The sequence below is a fragment of the Oncorhynchus clarkii genome, chromosome 21 (assembly GCF_045791955.1).
Source record: "Oncorhynchus clarkii lewisi isolate Uvic-CL-2024 chromosome 21, UVic_Ocla_1.0, whole genome shotgun sequence".
NCBI classification, from domain to species: domain Eukaryota; kingdom Metazoa; phylum Chordata; class Actinopteri; order Salmoniformes; family Salmonidae; genus Oncorhynchus; species Oncorhynchus clarkii.
This window is the reverse complement of record NC_092167.1, coordinates 13,765,317-13,784,853: the sequence shown is the minus strand read 5'-3', so window position 1 is coordinate 13,784,853 and position 19,537 is coordinate 13,765,317. Positions and strand designations below refer to the sequence as shown.

Genomic DNA, 19,537 nt, shown 5'->3' with positions numbered 1-19,537 from the left:
TGCTATATAACCACAGACTCAAAACAGTCCTAATGGTAAACAGACACAGGGTTGGATCTTGGCCACTCTCTGAGCTATAACCAGTCCAGGCTGGAATGGGTCTGGACTGGAGAGATATAACCCTGTCCTCAGTGGGACAAGCTTAGTCACCCTACATTGATGTTCCAATATGGGATTTGTTGCTGATGAGCTTGCCATACGTCTTTGATCTGGACGCACAGAGCAGTCAGGGGATGTCTGTGGCAGTCAGGTCCTCCACCTCATATGCATATAGGAGAGAGGGTAGAGACAGAGAGAGAGTATTAGGGTCCATACTAGGTACAGAGACAGAGAGAGAGAGAGTATTAGGGTCCATACTAGGTACAAACGGTACAATGGTCTTTGCTTCTGCTGATGCAAATGTTTGTTGAAAAATGCCCTAACTTGTATTTTTACACCCCTTCACTATGTTTCACTCTGAGACCACATGCCGATCTAATTCCAATCCACTATGGATCTAATTCCAACCCACTATGGATCTAATTCCAACCCACTATGGATCTAATTCCAACCCACTATGGATCTAATTCCAACCCACTATGGATCTAATTCCAACCCACTATGGATCTAATTCCAACCCACTATGGATCAGACATGGATATTGAAATGGCTGTGGACATAAAAGGATGTTTTTCTGTTGCAATAGAAGAGCTCCTATAACAATATCTGAAAGGTTGCAAAAACCTATGTGGACACAACATAATTCTCGTTTCCACACTGCCTGCACCAACTTTGATGGAAACACCCATAGACTGAAATGTTAAATCCTTTTAAAGATTCTTTTTTTTAAGAGAGCATAATGTCTTTCAAATTCAGAGTGAAATGAGGTGACACATTTTCTCAGGGGTTATTGGAGGAATTATACATGTGGTGTGCTAATATTCACCCAGAGAGACAAAGAAGCACACTTCAAAGAAGTCTCATTGTGCTCAAGGTCGAGATTTAGCCTAATTTCCTTCTCTAATGGAAATATCAAACAGCTAATGCTTACTGTATGACTAGTATGGACCCTAATACTCTCACTCTGTCTCTGTACCTAGTATGGACCCTAATACTCTCACTCTGTCTCTGTACCTAGTATGGACCCTAATACTCTCACTCTATCTCTGTCGTTTATGATATTATGTCAATCAATTCGACTGGGACTCGTGAAGTATACAGTTCAGCACTGTATAATGTATGTTGGTGCGATGTAGCCACCTGGTGGATAAAATCAGAGCTGCACATTTTCTTTATGAGTCAGAGTGAACGTCATACCACAGAATTTCTTTACCATCTTTGATTACACTTTTGATTATCAATAAATAAATAATATTGGATGGGTCAATTTCATGTTTTTAATAATCTGATTTCGTAGAGAAACAGGATTCAAAGAGAAGCATACAATATGAATTTACCAACACACGTAAATAAATAAATACATTCAATAAAATATGAGTCCCACCAACGGAAAGTGTTGTTGGAAAGTTCTATCAAGCATAATCTATCCTTCTAGATGACTCTGGAAGGAGTAAGTTATAGCGGTCAACTTTTCCAAATAGTTTCGCTGAAATTTCTGACTCGACGGTCAGCGAGAGTGCCGATTTTGGATTACTGTCAGAGGGACAGTACACAAACGCATGCGCAAAAGGTAGTGCGCTGATGTTCACTCGTGGTGATAACAGGCAAACGCATGGATATGAATATCACTGTAATAATGTGAATACACAATAATATATTCAATCAATCAGTAAGTGTGTTAAATGCAATACAATTTTGCACTAGGTCTGCTATGTAATGAAATTACCCTGTTCTTATATATATATATAGATATATATAAAAAAAAATTAAAACAACTTTTTTCTCCCTAATTTCGTGGTATCCAATTGTTAGTAGTTACTTGTCTCATCGCTTCAACTCCCTTACGGACTCGGGACCATAACAGACATACTGCATGATAACCTCACCATTACATTGTATTAGTCAAGGCTTTCTTTAATAAAACAATAAAATGGTAACAAATGCACACACAGAAAGGGAGGGTCGCTCTTGAGTAGAACAGCTTACTCGGTGTAATTTAGTGGAGGGTGACACTTTGACAGAACGGCCGCCTGGCGGTCGGGGGAGGTGGTGCACTGTATTTTTGGAGGACGCGTAGCTCCGCGCTGGGACTGGTTCTTTTGCAGCCATTTTCTGTCCAACCAACGGCCGTTTTGAGAAGGTAACCAACCAGGGCTTCATTGCAGGTTTGTGCCTGGCTCCGGCCAATGATTGTTAACCAATTCCTCGTTAGCTCGAATGGAAATGTCCGTCTCTGACTAATTTGTATTTGTTGCGTTTAGGAGTTTGAGAGCAGGAAGTGTAGTCAAAATGATGAATTAGCTTCATATCATGCCATGTCCCCCCTGCCTCAGTTTTCGACACAAAGAACAGGCAGAGCGGTCTTGCAACGAGACAACCAATGTGGCTACAGGATAACGTGAAATTGTACCCAGGAATCCAGAGTGGTTTCGTTGCAACAATAGTCGTTGATAAGTCAATCAACATGTGTGAGGGTCAAATGGCTACCTAACTAAAGCTATTGCTTCATTTGTCGAAATTATATTTCGAATGAAACATTTGCTAGCTACGGTTAGCTTGCTAGCGTCCCATTTAGCAAACAACCATTCACTTGGTCAGCGAAATTAAACTAATTCGGTAGACATGCTAGTTAACAGTTTTTTAGCAACCTAACCTGGCGAACACTTGGCTAGCTAGCTAAACTAGACACGGTTTAGATAGCTAGCCAGTCAACAGTAAGTGCCTTCCAACAATTCAGCTATTTGAGCAAACCATGTCCTTTGTTCCAGATGGAAGAAGACCGTTCCACCACCGACGCCTCCCAGCTAACGTTAGGCATCTCTGGAGAATACATGTCAGGAGGATATGTGCTCCAGTCTCAAGATGGTAAGGGACATCAGCTGATAAATTCAATCCTCATTGGGGAACCAGGTGTGGGTGTATTATGAATTGAATATGCCCCAAATCAAAATGTACTGTAGTGTCATTATGTTTTATTTAACTGGACAAGTGAGTTAAACATTCTTATTTACAATGACGGCCTACCAAAACGCAAAAGGGCTTCAGCGGGGACTGGGCTGGGATTTAAATAAAAGATAGGACAAAACACACATCACGACAAGAGACACAACAACAGTACACAAAGCGAGACCTAAGACAACAATATAGCAAGGTAGCAACACAACATGGTAGCAGCACAAAACATGGTACAAACATTATTGGGCACAGACAACCGCACAAAGGGCAAGAAGGCAGAGACAACAATACATCACTGCCAAGCAGCCACAGCTACATTATCACTTTCTCTACATCTCAATGCAACAGTGTCAGTACCTAATGATCCATGTTTTCCACGTAATAATGCGTGTGATGAAGATGATGGAGAGGAGAGTCTGAACGACCATGATGACGGGGGCATGAAAGAGAACTTCCGGGAGCAGGACATCTACCTCCCCATCGCTAACGTGGCACGCATCATGAAGAACGGCATCCCACAGACCGGGAAGGTAACCATGGTGTGTGTGTGTAGGCTGTGTGAGAGCAAGACTGGTGTCGTATTCATAAATGCACACCATTGTAAAACGTTTAGTAACAGAATTTTTTTTTTCTTATTGGACAAGTTCAGCTAGTCCATCTTAATCACCTGTGCATATTCTTGGCTATCCTCTTTAAATACCGGCTCTCTTTCCGATTCGTTCTCATATTTACCTCGTCGCCGTTTCTTTACTCCCTTACCTTTATTCTTCGGCATATTCCCAAACGAACAGGCTTTGTTAAATCAGTCCTGTTTTGTCCGTATCGAATTGAGTGTTATAAAAATGGAATGAGAACCAATCCGTGACGATGTCACACACTAACAAAGTTAGCAAGCTTGTTAGCTTAGCTTTCAGTCTGTTTTTTTCCCCCACGTTTGGTGCCAAGTGAATACGACCCACAAACATTCTTCTCATTCTATTCCTCTGTCCTAAATTGTGTGTGTGTGTGTGTCTCACAGATAGCGAAAGACGCCAAGGAGTGTGTGCAGGAGTGTGTGAGCGAGTTCATTAGCTTTATCACGTCGGAGGCCAGTGAGCGCTGCCACCAGGAGAAAAGAAAGACCATCAACGGAGAGGACATCCTGTTTGCCATGTCAACCCTGGGATTCGACATGTACTTGGAGCCCCTCAAACTCTACCTGCAGAAGTTCAGAGAGGTACGACTAAACGCACTTCTGCTCTGACAGTCTCTCACACAATCCCAAGTGTCCATGAACAAACGCACAATCGCACATCACATGTTATTTAATCTCTCACAATGTGTTGTTTCCTAGGCAATGAAGGGGGAGAAGGGAATCCCAGGTGTGTCGGTGGGAGAGGGCCTGGGGGAGGAGCTTACAGACGATAGCTTCAGTAAGTGGTTCAGAACTGTTCCCAATTTTGTCATCTCATACTAAAGTAAAGGCTTTACAGTCATGCATACATATGTAAAATGTATGCAGGCAATACTATGTCGCTTTGGATAAAAGCGTCTGCTAAATGGCATATTATAGTCTTGTGCTGTGGACGGTTTTGTAACGTCCTCTTCCCTCCATTCCAGCGAATCAACTGCCAGCCGGAATAATAACAGCCGACGGCCAACAGCAGAACGTCATGGTGTACACCACCTCATATCAACAGGTAAGTGACATTTGAACCAGAACTAGACCATTACGACACATCCATGACTGTTCTCTCCATTGCCCCTGTCTGCTCCTGTAGATTCCTGGCGTGCAGCAGATCCAGTTCTCATGACGAGGCCTTGCTCCTGCTCTGACGGCGGCGGCCATCGACCGCACAGACACGGGCCTGGCGACCGTAGGCTAACCATAGGCTGAGTGTATGATCCCATTGTCAAAAGGTCAAAGGCAATCGTCAGATGGACAGGAGGTCTTGGAAGGGGGGCTGTTATGGGTGGGAAGGGATGTGGTGGTTGACACAACCCTGTCATGTAAATGTACAAGTCTGTTCTCTAAATGTAGTACGTAGTCATGAGGTGCCACAAGGTTTGGAGTGCAGCTTTCAACCAGGTTGGGATACTTGATTTTTAATGCTATTCGGACCACTTAGTTTGTTTTTGTACATTGATTGTTTTATGCAGGTTTGGGAGGTGGAATGGGATGTTCTTTATTTGTTGCCCACTCTTTTTTGAACCATGAGGAGAGGTGCCCTTAATGTCAGCTCTTTTCTAAGTGGATAAACTAGTACCATGTGCTTTAATGTGACTTAAATCCTTTGAATAAAAATCCAAATGATCCAATATCTTCTGGTCGTCATCAACCTCTTTACACACATCTGAATGATTACACCAATTTTATCATAGCGACTAATAACCAGGGGTGAAAGTAGATTTAATTTCTTCCCGGTACGGGATGTCAATTAATACTGTTTTAATCAATATGACAATTCAAAAGAATCAGTTACAGTTTAGCCGTGTAAAGGGTTAACTGTTCCAGGAAGAGAATCACACAGCAGTATCTGGTGGGGAGGAGCATCACTATCGTCACTTTGTTGAACTGAAACTAAAGTAGAGAGACGTACAGTATATTGTTTACGGGACCAAAATCTCCAGCACTTCAGAAATCTACATGTTCAGGCTATACGCTTACTCTCCTACCCTTTGACACCAAGGACAGAGAAATTATCCACAAACATACTGTACAGGTGAGAAGAGATTAAGAAATATTAAGTTGAAGATAAGCATTACATTATTTACACTGAACAAAAATATAAATGCAACAAAGTGTTGGTGCCATTTTTCATGAGCTGAAATATTTTAGAGATGTTCCATATGCACAAAAAGCTTATTTGACTAAACAGCATGATCATTACACAGGTGCAACTTGTGTTTGGGATAATAAAAAGCCACTCTAAAATGTGCAGTTTTGTCACACAACCCAATGCCACAGATGTCTCAAGTTGAGGGAGCAGGCAATTGGCATGCTTTTTTTTTTACCCCTTTTTCTCCCCAATTTCGTGGTATCCAATTGTTGTAGTAGCTACTATCTTGTCTCATCGGGAGAGACGAAGATTGAATGTCATGCGTCCTCCGATACACAACCCAACCAGCCGCACTGCTTCTTAACACAGCGCGCATCCAACCCGGAAGCCAGCCGCACCAATGTGTCGGAGGCTACACCGTGCACCTGGCAACCTTGGTTAGCGCGCACTGCGCCCGGCCCGCCACAGTGCGCTGGTGCGCGATGAGACAAGGACATCCCTACCGACCAAGCCCTCCCTAACCCGGACGACGCTAGGCCAATTGTGCGTCGCCCCACAGACCTCCCGGTCGCGGCCGGTTACGACAGAGCCTGGGCGCGAACCCAGGGACTCTGATGGCACAGCTGGCGCTGCAGTACAGCGCCCTTAACCACTGCGCCACCCGGGAGGCTGGCAATTGGCATGCTAACTGCAGGAATGCCGCCAGAGCTGTTGCCAGATAATTTTGTTAATTTCTCTACCATAAGCCGCCTCTGTCGTTTTAAAGAATTTGGCAGTACGTCCAACCATCCTCACTACCGCAGACCACGTGTATGGTGTCGTGTGGGTGAGTGGTTTGCTGATGTCAATGTTGTGAAGAGTGCCCCATGGTGGAGGTGGGGTTATGCTATGGGCAGGCATAAGCTACGGACAACTAACACAATGGCAATTTGAATGCACAGGGATACCGTGACGAGATCCTGGGGCCCATTGTTGTGTCATTCATCAACTGCCATTAACTCATGTTTCAGCGTGATAATGCACAGCCCCATGTCATAAGGATCTATACACAATTCCTGGAAGCTGAAAATGTCCCAGTTCTTCCATGGCCTGTATATTCACCAGACATCAATTGAGCATGTTTGGGATGCTCTGGACCAACGTATATGACAATATCCAGCAACTTCGCACAGCCATTGAAGAGTGGCACAACATTCCACAGGCCATAATCAACCGCCTGACCAACTCTATGCGAAGGAGATGTGTCGCGCTGCATGAGACAAATGGTGGCCACACCAGATACTGACTCTCATCCACACCCCTACCTGTGACCAACAGATGCATACCTGTATTCCCAGTCGTGAAATCCATAGATTAGGGGCTAATGCATTTATTTAAGTTGACTTATTTCCTTATATGAACTGTAACTCAGTAAAATCTTTGAAATTGTTGCATGTTGCATTTATATTTTTCTTCAGTGCATATGTTAAACATTGTATACGTTGGTTATGACTTATCTATGTTTTAACATGATGTATCAATATCAGTTACTATCATTCCATAAGGCAATGTTGACAACTTTAAAGCTTAAACTATCAAGAGCTGGCTGATTCTAGGAAACGGTTTATGGTTTCACCTTTGGTCTCTGTCTAGATATGGCCACCTCCTGCAGTCTCCTGTCTGAAGAGCAGTTCCTGTGTTCTATCTGTCTGGATGTGTTCACTGAGCCAGTCTCTATTCCATGTGGACACAACTTCTGCAAGGCCTGTATCACAACGTACTGGGATAGGGATGACCTGTGCCAGTGTCCCATGTGTAAAAATACATTTGATAAGAGACCAGATCTGTTCGTCAATAGTTTCATTTCTGAGATGGCTGCTCAGTTCAGACAGACAGTTGAAGTGAAAACTACCAGCAGCCCGGACCAATGCTCTGCCATGATAGTAGAAGTGTCCTGTGACATCTGCACTGGGATGAAGCTCAAGGCCCTGAAGTCCTGTCTGGTGTGTCAGACCTCTTACTGTGAGACTCATCTGGAGCCTCATCAGAGAGTCGCAGCCTTAAAGAGACACAAGCTGATCAACCCTGTGGAGAACCTGGAAGACAGGATGTGTAGGAAGCATGAGAGACCTCTAGAGCTGTTCTGTAGGAGTGACCAGACATGTCTTTGTGTCTTGTGCTTGAAAGCAGACCACATGACTCATGACACTGTCCTTCTAGAGGAAGAGTATGGAGAGAGGAAGGCTCAGTTGGGGAAGACTGGGGCAGAAGTGCAGCAAATGATCCAGGAGAGACTGAAGAAGGTTCAGGAGATCAAACACTCAGTAGATCTCAGCAAGAGACAGGCAGAGAGAGAGATATCAGACAGTGTACAGGTCTTCACTGCTCTGGTTCGCTCCATTGAGAGAAGCCAGGCTGAGCTCATTGAGGTGATTGAGGAGAAGCTGAAAGCAGCAGAGAGGCAGGCTGAAGGGCTCATTAAAGAGCTGGAGCAGGAAATCACTGAGCTACAGAGGAGAAGCACTGAGGTGGAGCAGCTCTCACACACTGAGGACCACCTCCACCTCCTACAAAGCTTCCCATTCCTCTGCACCCCTCCACCCACCAAGGACTGGTCTGAGATCAGTGTTCAGAGTGATCTGTGTGTGGGGACTGTGAGGAGAGCTGTGTCTCAACTGGAGGAGACACTGAATAAACAGATGGAGAAGCTGCCTGAAGTCAAACTGAAGAGGATTCAGCAGTATGCAGTGGATGTGACTCTGGACCCTGATACAGCTCATCCCAAACTCATCCTTTCTGAAGATGGGAAACAGGTGAGACATGGAGGCATACAATTTAATAAACCTTATAATCCAAAGAGGTTTGACAGAGCTTTAAATGTCCTAGGAAAGGAGGGTTTCTCCTCTGGGAGATTTTACTATGAGGTGAATGTTCAGGTGAAAACTACATGGACTTTAGGAGTGGCCAGAGAGTCCATCAACAGGAAGGGGAAGATCACAAAGAGACCATTTAATGGATTCTGGGCTGTGGTCCTAAGGGATGAGTGTAAATACTCCGCCTGTACCTCCCCCCGTGTCCCCTTATACCTGAGAAAAAAGCCCCAGAAGGTGGGGGTGTTTGTGGATTATGAGAAGGGTCAGGTCTCCTTTTATGATGTGGAGGCCAGGTCTCTTATCTACTCTTTCACTGGCTGCACCTTCACTGAGAAACTATATCCATTCCTTGGCCCTGGCAATGATAAAGGTGAATACTCTGTCCCTCTGATCATCTCTTCTGTCAATCACACAGACTGAGTTCTAAACTGAACTAAATGACCAGTACATTTAGTAAATGTAGAATAATCATAGTCTGTTGTCATACACCACGGAGAATATTTCACTGTAATGTAATTACTGGTTGTGGTTGTTTGGGTCCACCAGCCTTGTTAGATATAAGAACATCTCTCCAGGCTCATAAGGTATGATTCATATCTGGGAGTTACAGTACATTTCGGAGGATTATCCTGAGATAATATAAGCAATATGTTTGTTTTTTAAGCTCATTCATTGTTTGCACTGTATATCTCTAATAACCTTTAATAAACTTGAATCCTGCATTTGGAATCATACAGTAGTAGTAAGAAATACTTGAGTCATTTTTATAAAAATATCCTAGTCATCCAGTGGGAAAGCGGCAGCTCTACCCGCACTGAGCTAAAGGGTAGAGCTGCCGCTTTCAAGGTGCGGGACTCTAACCCGGAAGCTTACCTGGAAGCTTACAAGAAATCCCACTATGCCCTGCGACGAACCATCAAACAGGCAAAGCATCAATACAGGACTAAGATTGAATCATACTACAGTTTGCAGGGGTTGCAAACTTACAGACTACAAAGGGAAGCACAGCCGCCAGCTGCCCAGTGACACGAGCCTACCAGACGAGCTAAATCACTTCTATGCTCGCTTTGAGGCAAGCAACACTGAGGCATGCATGAGAGCATCAGCTGTTCCGGACGACTGTGTGATCATGCTCTCCGTAGCCGACATGAGTAAGACCTTTAAACAGGTCAACATACACAAGGCTGCGGGGCCAGACAGATTACCAGGACATGGGCTCCAGGCATGTGCTGACCAACTGGCAGGTGTCTTCACTGACATTTTCAACATGTCCCTGATTGAGTCTGTAATACCAACATGCTTCAAGCAGACCACCATAGTCCCTGTGCCCAAGAACACAAAGGCAACCTGCCTAAATGACTACAGACCCGTAGCACTCACGTTCGTATCCATGAAGTGCTTTGAAAGGCTGGTCATGGCTCACATCAACACCATTATCCCAGAAACCCTAGACCCACTCCAATTTGCATACCGCCCAAACAGATCCACAGATGATGCAATCTCTATTGCACTCCACACTGCCCCCACCTGAACAAAAGGAACACCTATGTGAGAATGCTGTTCATGGACTACAGCTCAGCGTTCAATACCATAGTACCCTCAAAGCTCATCACCAAGCTGAGGAACCTGGGACTAAACACCTCCCTCTGCAACTGGATCCTGGACTTCCTGACAGGCCGCCCCCAGGTGGTGAGGGTAGGCAGCAACACATCTGCCACGCTGATCCTCAACACTGGAGCTCCCCAGGGGTGCGTGCTCAGTCCCCTCCTGTACTCCCTGTTCAGGCACGACTCCAACACCATCATTAAGTTTGCTGACGACGCAACAGTGGTAGGCCTGATCACCGACAACGACGAGACAGCCTATAGGGAGGTGGTCAGAGACCTCAACGTAACCAAGACTAAGGAGATGATTGTGGACTACAGAAAAAGGAGCACCGAGCACGTCCCCATTCTCATCGACGGGGCTGTAGTGGAGCAGGTTGAGAGCTTCAAATTCCTTGGTGTTCACATCAACAACAAACTAGATTGGTCCAAGCACACCAAGACAGTCGTGAAGAGGGCACGACAAAGCCTATTCCCCCTCAGGAAACTAAAAAGATTTGGCATGGGCCCTGAGATCCTCAAAAGGTTCTACAGCCTCAACATCGAGAGCATCCTGACCGGTTGCATCACTGCCTGTTACGACAACTGCTCAGCCTCCGACCGCAAGGCACTTCAGAGGGTAGTGCGTACGGCCCAGTACATCACTGGGGCAAAGATGCCTGCCATCCAGGACCTCTACACCAGGCGGTGTCAGAGGAAGGCCCTAAAGTCATAGACTGTTCTCTCTACTATCGCATGGCAAGCGGTACCGGAGTGCCATGTCTAGGACAAAAAGGCTTCTCAACAGTTTTTACCCCCAAGCCATAAGACTCCTGAACAGGTAACCAAATGGTTCCACAGACTATTTGCATTGTGTGCCTCCCCCCAAACCCTATTTTACGCTGCTGCTACTCTCTGTTTATCTTATATGCAGTCACTTTAACTATACATTCATGTACATAATACCTCAATTGGCCTGACCAACCAGTGCTCCTGCACATTGGCTAACCGGGCTATCAACATTGTGTCCCACCACCCGCCAACCCCTCTTTTTACGCTTCTGCTACTCTCTGTTCATCATATATGCATAGTCACATTTACGATACCGACATGTACATACTACCTCAATAAGCCTGACTAACAGGTGTCTGTATATAGCCTCGCTACTCTTTTTACAAATGTCTTTTACTGTTATTTTATTTCTTTACTTACCTACACACACACACACACACACACACACACACACACACACACACATACCTTTTTTCCCGCACCATTGGTTAGAGCCTGCAAGTAAGCATTTCACTGTAAGGTCTACCTACACCTGTTGTATTCGGCGCATGTGACAAATAAACTTTGATTTGATTTGAGTGGTTTCAGTCCGAGCCTGTCTCGGTATTGGTCCATGTATGGCCGAACCGCCTCCCACACCTAGAGAAGGCCACGGATGAGAAACATAAACAGAGAAGTTCATTTTTATCTGCCTCGTTATCAATTAGCTGGAATGCTGAATATAATACTGAGATGGGGTGAGTCTCTTGCCTTTTCCTCCCTGACTCATTTGACGGTCATGATCCCAAGGCCTGAGGCGAAATAAGAATAAACGGATGTGCTGTAGAACTCCCCCCACACCTTTCCAGAACAACAACATTGGGCAGTACTCGAATCAGAGCTCCACATTCTCACCTGACAACTGAACGCACTAGCTCATGGACTTTCTCCAGGGGGGTAGTGGACTTGAGCAGGCGGAGAAACTCCAGGGCTTGACAGGCAGCGAGCAGCTCTATGGCCAGAACTGAAAAGCGGCGATGTCTTGTTATTCCCACGGTTAACTCTGTATGTATGATATTTGATGGGACGAGCATATCACACACTAATGCCATGTGACTGTACTGTACGAGTTACCTTGCTCTACGTGTTCCACCACCCTCAGGGCCTTCCTAGCGGCCCAGCCCCCCATGGAGACGTGGTCTTGAGTGGCTGCGCTGGTGGACAGGGAGTCCACGGAGGACGGGTGGCACAACGCCTTGCTCTCAGATACTGCAGAGGAGCAGAGACACAAACACACACTAACGTTTTCTGTGTGAACAAACAAACACACACACACACACACACACACACACACACACACCAAGGGCGGCAGCAGTGCTGTGCGCAATCATGAAGCCAGAGTTGAGTCCTCCGTCTTGGACCAGGAAGGCAGGCAACTCACTGAGGGAGGGGTTGACCACCCGCTCTGTCCTCCTCTCACTCATACTGGTCAGCTCATGGACCCCGATGGCCAGGTAGTCTAGAGCCTAGGGAGAGAGAGGGTTAGCCTTGTCCCAGATCAGTTTGTGCTGCCTTGCCAACTCATGTGATCATTGGTAAGGCAGTACAAGCATATCTATAACCAGTCTTGGAAAGAGGGGGAACAGTACTGAAGGAACCGAGAAGTTTATTGTATGGAGTGAATCTGTGTATGGAGTCTGTGACTCTGCCATGGCTGGGTATTCTCCATGGAAATTACCCCCAGAGATAGTCTCACCTCGCTCTGCAAAAACCAGCTGGAGGAGAGTTAAGGTTTTATATTTGGGACAACATTATGAGTCTCTAATATAAGATGTTTACAGGAAACCAAAGCCCATGTGGGCTAGTCCAAGGGCTCCCCCTTGTGGTGAACTTCTATAATCACAGGAGGGGTCTAAAAGGAGATCAAAGAAAGACATGACGTCTTCAAGTAAATATAACAATGTAACTTAGTGGGAGGATACAGGGTTGTCAGTGGCACTGTTGAGCTCAGTGGCGAGGAGGCTCTTAACAAAGGCTATGGTGTCATTAGATACCCCATGAACCTACAAGAGAGGAGAGAGACACACATAAACACTGGTACTAGGGTTAGTTCACGCCAGCCCCTCACTGCAGGGGTACAAAGAGTTGTAACACACACACACACACACACGCACGCGAGCGCACACATTCTACCTATGGGATACAGCAGAGGGTGTATGCATCTTGGACACGGTCACATGTCCTATGACTCTCTACAGGAAAACACAACAAAGGAAGTCAGAGACAGGAAACGACAAAACAGCACTGTTAAGGTTTCCACCAAAGTAAACATCTTCGTTTGGACACAAAATGTTAAGAAGGACAAGAATTGCGTGTGTGTGTTTCTGTGTGTGTGTTTCGCCTGCCTGACTTTAGAAGACGTGAGAGTGGAGTAGAGAGCGGAGTCTCAGAGCCACCTCTATCTGACCAGGGTGTGGCCTCACTGCATGGATGTCTGAAAGGGCAGAACAAACCAGTTCACAATGGAATGGAACGGGTAACTTCTTATAGCATCAAAGCTTCAACAGTGAATTCAATGTGTGTGTGTGTGTGTGTGTGTGTGTCTGACCGCTGTGGAAGGCCTTGGTGGTGCCCCTCAGGGCCTCCAGGCTGAGGGCAGCGATGATGTCAGCCTGCCTGGCCACGCCCACAGCTCGCTCCACTGCCTCCGCCGCCAGAGATGACATCATCTGAGTCCCGTTGATCAGACCAATGCCCTGCACGATAAAACACTTGTCCTTACTTGATCCTCAAAGACATCACTATCTACTGCGATTATATCCCAGATATGATATCATCTAACCCCAGTTATCAATAATCAGTATACAAGACTACTCAATCAATGCCTGATAGTAAAAACAAGAGAGTTCCTATTGCTACAGCTCTAACACTGTGCCTCTTTAGGCTTCAGAACCAAAGGTGTGGGTCCATGACACCAGTACCTGGAAAAGGAGGAAAGAAAGAATAAAGGAGAGGAGAAAGAAAAACGAAGGAAACGAGTTAGGGGCCTTAATGTATACATTTTATCTCTGTCATTCATCTAGCAAAAACATGTTGGTAATCTGAGGTGTGTCTTTGGGTTGAGAGAGAGAGGTATTGTGGGTAACCCAACTGTTTTGGCATGGTCCCAGCCGCGTTGAGGCGACCACATCCTGCCTTCTCCCATAAGGCCCAGGGTGAGGTGGGCCAGGGGGGCCAGGTCTCCAGTAGCCCCTACCGTCCCCTTCTCTGCCACCCACGACAGGCAGGAGGCTGGGGGAGTAGAGGGAGAGATCCGTCACACACACACATATATACATATATATATTTGTTTAAATGTTTGAATTAACACGTACGCGCACACACAAACACACACAAATGCATGCATGCATGAATGAATAAATAGATTAATTAATGACATTTTATTTTCGTGTTAAATCGCCAGTTGGCGGCCCATCCCTTAGGGATGAATTGACACAAACAAACAATACATGATACAACATTACAATGATTCACAGTGATAATTCTTCCGTGCACTCTCTCGTACACACGTACACAAACACACACAAGCACAATGTACCTGGACAGGACATGCATACACACACTCACACACATGCACAAACAGATTTCACGCTTGGCATTAGTAAGTCAAACTGATGAATCAGAATTTCCATTCATGTTGTTATTGTGAACTGGGTTTACCATTGAAGGCTTTGACCATAGCCTGGACCGTTTCCATGGAAATGCCACTGTACCCTTTGGCCAGAACATTGATCCTCAGAGCCAGTAGCATACGGGTCCTCTCTACACTCAATGGGGGGCCCACTCCTACACACACAAAAGCGCACACACATGCACACACACGCGCACACACGCGCACACACGCGCACACACACACCTGAAAAGTATTTCAATATGAACACCAGGGGTGCAATTTAGTCAAGGACAGGCCTGATCTGTCCATTGGAAATAAAGGTATTATAATGACATACAGTGGAGCAAAAAAGTATTACAGGCCTCTCTCATCTTTTTAAGTGGGAGAACTTGCACAATTGGTGGCTGACTAAATACTTTTTTGCACCACTGTATACTCGGTTTCTATAAGCATGGTAACCCACCATCACTTTGAGATCAAATCAGATTTGCCTGTAGTTCCCTGAAGACAAAAAACCCACACATACACACACTGTCAATAAATGATTCTGACAGTTAGCGGTTGACAAACAGATCTAGCGCATAATGTTTATTCAGATGGAAAAAGACTAGTTCTTTCCAGCTAGATAATAAACAACTTACATTATCCTTCGGAATGAGCGTATGGGTAAGTTTTCCAAACCTTGTGTTGACACCATTGACAACCACAGGGAAAAACACACAGATATACAGAAGAGACATATAAACACATGTAGAATCACACATTCATTAATCTATAGCTACATATTCTATTAATCTATAGCTATGTATTCTATTAATCTAGAGAGAGAGGGGAGAGGAGAGAGAGAGAGGAGAGAGGAGCGAGAGAGAGAGAGAGAGAGAGAGAGAGAGAGAGAGAGAGAGAGAGAGAGAGAGAGAGAGAGAGAGATACAATCAAGGAGTGGTAAAGACAAGTAGCTAGTGTGTGACAATTCTTTATAAAGCCAGGGGAAACAATCATTTTCATTCATTAACTGGTCTACCCACCACAAGACATTGACATTGTGGAGAGGTTGGAGTCTGTTTGATTGAGTGTGTGGACAGGTGTCTTTTATACAGGTAACGAGTTTAAACAGGTGCAGTTAATACAGGTAATGAGTGGAGAACAGGAGGGCTTCTTAAAGAAAAACTAATAGGTCTGTGAGAGCCGGAATTCTTACTGGTTGGTAGGTGATCAAATACTTATGTCATGCAATAACATGCAAATTAATTACTTAAAAATCATACAATGTGATTTTCTGGATTTTTGTTTTAGATTCTGTCTCTGACAGTTGAAGTGTACCTATGATAAAAAATACAGACCTCTACATGCTTTGTAAGTAGGGAAACCTGCAAAATCAGCAGTGTATCAAATACTTGTTCTCCCCACTGTGTGTGTGTGTGTGTGTGTGTGTGTGTGTGTGTGTGTGTGTATATATATATATATATATGCACATACACACATATATATATTTAAACTACACCTACATATATTTAATTTTTAAAAACCTGCACCCAATATTCAATAAAATGACAAAACACAATATCAAATTAGTGTAAAGGTTTACTCAACTTTTTTAACATGAGTCCTTTACCACTCCTTGGTTAGCCAGCATCTGCCTCCTCAGGTGATGCTGCAGACAAATCAGTTCCCTCTTTATACTGCATCTTATTGATGAAATGGTATTAATGGAAAAAGGTCAGCTTCACAGTCAAGTTCCAGCCAAAGCTTACCCAACCCTCATTCTAGGATTGTGCAATTATATGTCTACTATATCCAGCCACCAAGCAGATTGTGTCCAGTAAAGGGAGGGAATTGTCCTGTGTGACCCACCAAATTAGTCACAACAGTCATGATCCATAACGGTCTGATATGATAAAGATGGAACGGATCCAAAATAAATTGGATTATTTAATGCGTTGGATAATCATTTGTGCAAATACTCTGAATGTAGACCATTCAAAAGTACGCAAAACCCACACTTGGGTCAAAGCCTAATAAAAGGAGATGTATCAGAGAAATCTCTCATCTTGTTGTTACTCATAACAGCCATTAATCAGGGTCAGAAGAAACAGCAGATATGGCTGGCCTGCCGAGTGTGGTAACAGGGACTCCAGACATGCCTATGTGTATCTATGGGAGGGTATCTATGGGAGGGTATCTATGGGAGGGTATCTATGGGAGGGTATCTATGGGAGGGTATCTATGGGAGGGTATCTATAGGAGGGTATCTATAGGAGGGTATCTATGGGATGGTATCTATGGGATGGTATCTATGGGATGGTATCTATGGGATGGTATCTATAGGATGGTATCTATGGGATGGCATCTTTGGGATGGTATCTTTGGGATGGTATCTTTGGGATGGTATCTTTGGGATGGTATCTTTGGGATGGTATCTTTGGGATGTATCTTTGGGATGGTATCTTTGGGATGGTATCTTTGGGATGGTATCTTTGGGATGGTATCTATGGGATGGTATCTATAGGATGGTATCTATAGGATGGTATCTATAGGATGGTATCTATGGGATGGTATCTATAGGATGGTATCTATGGGATGGTATCTATAGGATGGTATTATTAGCGTGAAGCGTGGTGGCGCTCTGAGCCAGATAATAGACGACGGCAGAATTCCAGAGACAACATTCCAGCAGCGGTGAACGGTCAATTAGAGTGAGAATTGGAGCTGGAGCAAGACACAGAGATACCACACACACACACACACACACACACACACACAGGTCGTAGGAACATCTTGTGTGGGGGGTATAAGACAAAGTCTATTATCCCTGTAATGGCTCAGACACACCAATAACATTTGCTGGCTGAGAGTACTTAGCACTTCTGAATGTAATTTGAGAACAGGGTGCGCACCAATTGTACATATGGAATCACGTGAAAAAGGAGGGTGGTCCCTAAAACACAACGCGCTGAACGATAGGCAGACAAACGCTAGATCCACATTCTGTGCGATGTGTGTGAGCCTTAACTTACAATTAAGAGTACATAATCTCCAATCCCATACAGGACAGCTGGTTCACTATCAGCTCAGGGCCATTGCTCTGGGTGTTACTAAACAGTGGGGCCACCACAGCTCCATCCATAGTAGACCCCCTAACTGAGGTGCTGCCCTACACTAACCATTCCTCTGACCTCCCATCCCCCGCGGACTCTACTGTCCCTGTCTGAGCTTCATACTTCCACATGATTTGCAGGCAGATGGGTTCAAACCACAGACACCCGTACGGCCATCTCTGATAAGGCGTGAGGGAGGTGATGGGTTAAAACCGCAGACACCCGTACGGCCATCTCTGATAAGGCGTGAGGGAGGTGATGGGTTAAAACCGCAGACACCCGTACGGCCATCTCTGATAAGGCGTGAGGGAGGTGATGGGTGAGGAATGCATGGGGTAGGGCAAGGGGCAGGGGGAGATGGGAGATTAAACCTGAGAAGATCAATGCCAGGGAGAAGAGGGGGAGGAGAGGGAGAGTATGTAAGAGAGAGACGGGGGGGAGCAGAGTGAGCAATGGTTGAAAGTGGTGTATGTGTGAGAGGGAGAGAGTGAAAGAAAAAGAGAGAAAGTGTGTGAGAATGTATTTGGGCTGGTCTGTCCTCATGTGTGGTTGGGTAGTGTACACAGTTGACGGCAGCTGTGCACCTGTCAACTGGAGAGACGGGGAGAGGAGAGAAGGGGATAGGAGAGAAGGGGAGAGGAGAGAAGAGGAGAGGAGAGACGGGGAGAGAAGGGGAGAGGAGAGAAAGAGGAGATGACAGACATTCCTTCACCACCGCTGCCATTCCTTAGCCATGCACCCAGCCCTGAGGCACTAACACACAGATAGCTAGCCTGGCAAGCTCCATAGCTACTGATAGGGAACCAGAGAAGGCTAACGCTGAAACAGTCTGGTGATATGACATCATGACTATAAGTATGACTATAGTCTTCTATAGTGACCGTGACTTCCTATGAATGACGCTAACATGACCGTGTTCCAAGTATTTTTGCGGTCATCTCCCCCCAGGGCCGCAGTGGCTCAGCCAGTCTTACCTTGGGCCCCCAGACTGGAAATGGTCTCTGTCAAGTACACTCCCACATGCTCCATTTCCTTCTATAGAAACGTAGGATCGCTCCTCGCTTTTCCCCGGGAAGCTCCCGTTGGCCACTTCCTGTGCCGCTCCCAGTCTGTGAATAAACAGAACATTTCGGTGTCTGTGTGTCTCACAACACTGCTTACACACACACAAAATCACACACATCCTGACCCCCTTGCCATGTCTCCTCTCTGTGTCTGAGGAATTCTATTCTGCATATCCACCTTTCAAACACACACGCACCAACCTCCACCCTTTCCCTTTCCCTGTTTTCTCCAGCTTCATCCCATCCAAGACATACTAAAAATAACAAGACTATATCCATCCCATCCATCACACAGTGGGAAGCCTAGTCCAGGCCTCTCCCCTAGACACGTCCAGAGACTGCTCGCGAGTAGCCTCTCCTCAAGAATCTCAACCCAGAAAGGGAGCTTCATTGACAGTCAAATGGAGAGCTGGTGTAGATCTGGCTGTCCTGTTTACTATCTGTAGTGTCAGTAGTGATGTTTGCATACAGTAGCACCTCCAGATAAGCCCTGGGGCTGTAGGGGTCATCTGATACCTCCTCAGCTTTGATAGCTTCCTCTCAGACCCCAGGTCTTGGAAATGTTCCATGGGACCCACAAAGATGTCACCCACCCCCAAACTACTAACCCAACTCCTCACCCTCAGATACCAACCCTTCACCCCACTACTCGCCACACGGGTCATCCTAAGTCACATCCTTACCTC

General features: G+C 45.5%; 2 protein-coding genes and 1 pseudogene across 3 annotated transcripts; 2 read left to right on the top strand and 1 right to left on the bottom strand.

Annotated features, from left to right (window-relative positions):
* Window positions 1-2,105: 2,105 nt before the first annotated feature.
* Window positions 2,106-5,354, top strand: LOC139379327 (nuclear transcription factor Y subunit beta-like). 2 transcript variants are annotated; one of them, XM_071122130.1, is made up of 7 exons: window positions 2,106-2,264; window positions 2,868-2,964; window positions 3,454-3,584; window positions 4,073-4,270; window positions 4,388-4,466; window positions 4,654-4,733; window positions 4,815-5,354. In XM_071122130.1, exons 2-7 carry the CDS (start codon window positions 2,868-2,870, stop codon window positions 4,845-4,847), a joined length of 618 nt encoding a protein of 205 aa, XP_070978231.1. In that variant the 5' UTR covers window positions 2,106-2,264; the 3' UTR covers window positions 4,848-5,354. The 2 variants fall into 2 exon arrangements, with proteins under 2 accessions (XP_070978231.1, XP_070978232.1); XM_071122131.1 differs by having other exon boundaries at window positions 2,170-2,239.
* A 243-nt stretch (window positions 5,355-5,597) lies between these two features.
* On the top strand, window positions 5,598-9,415 carry LOC139378608 (E3 ubiquitin-protein ligase TRIM39-like). Its single transcript, XM_071120929.1, has 2 exons — window positions 5,598-5,756; window positions 7,446-9,415. Exon 2 carries the CDS (start codon window positions 7,448-7,450, stop codon window positions 9,083-9,085), a length of 1,638 nt encoding a protein of 545 aa, XP_070977030.1. The 5' UTR covers window positions 5,598-5,756; window positions 7,446-7,447; the 3' UTR covers window positions 9,086-9,415.
* Window positions 9,416-11,530: 2,115 nt separating this feature from the next.
* LOC139379326 (histidine ammonia-lyase-like) lies at window positions 11,531-14,845 on the bottom strand (annotated as a pseudogene).
* Window positions 14,846-19,537: the final 4,692 nt, after the last annotated feature.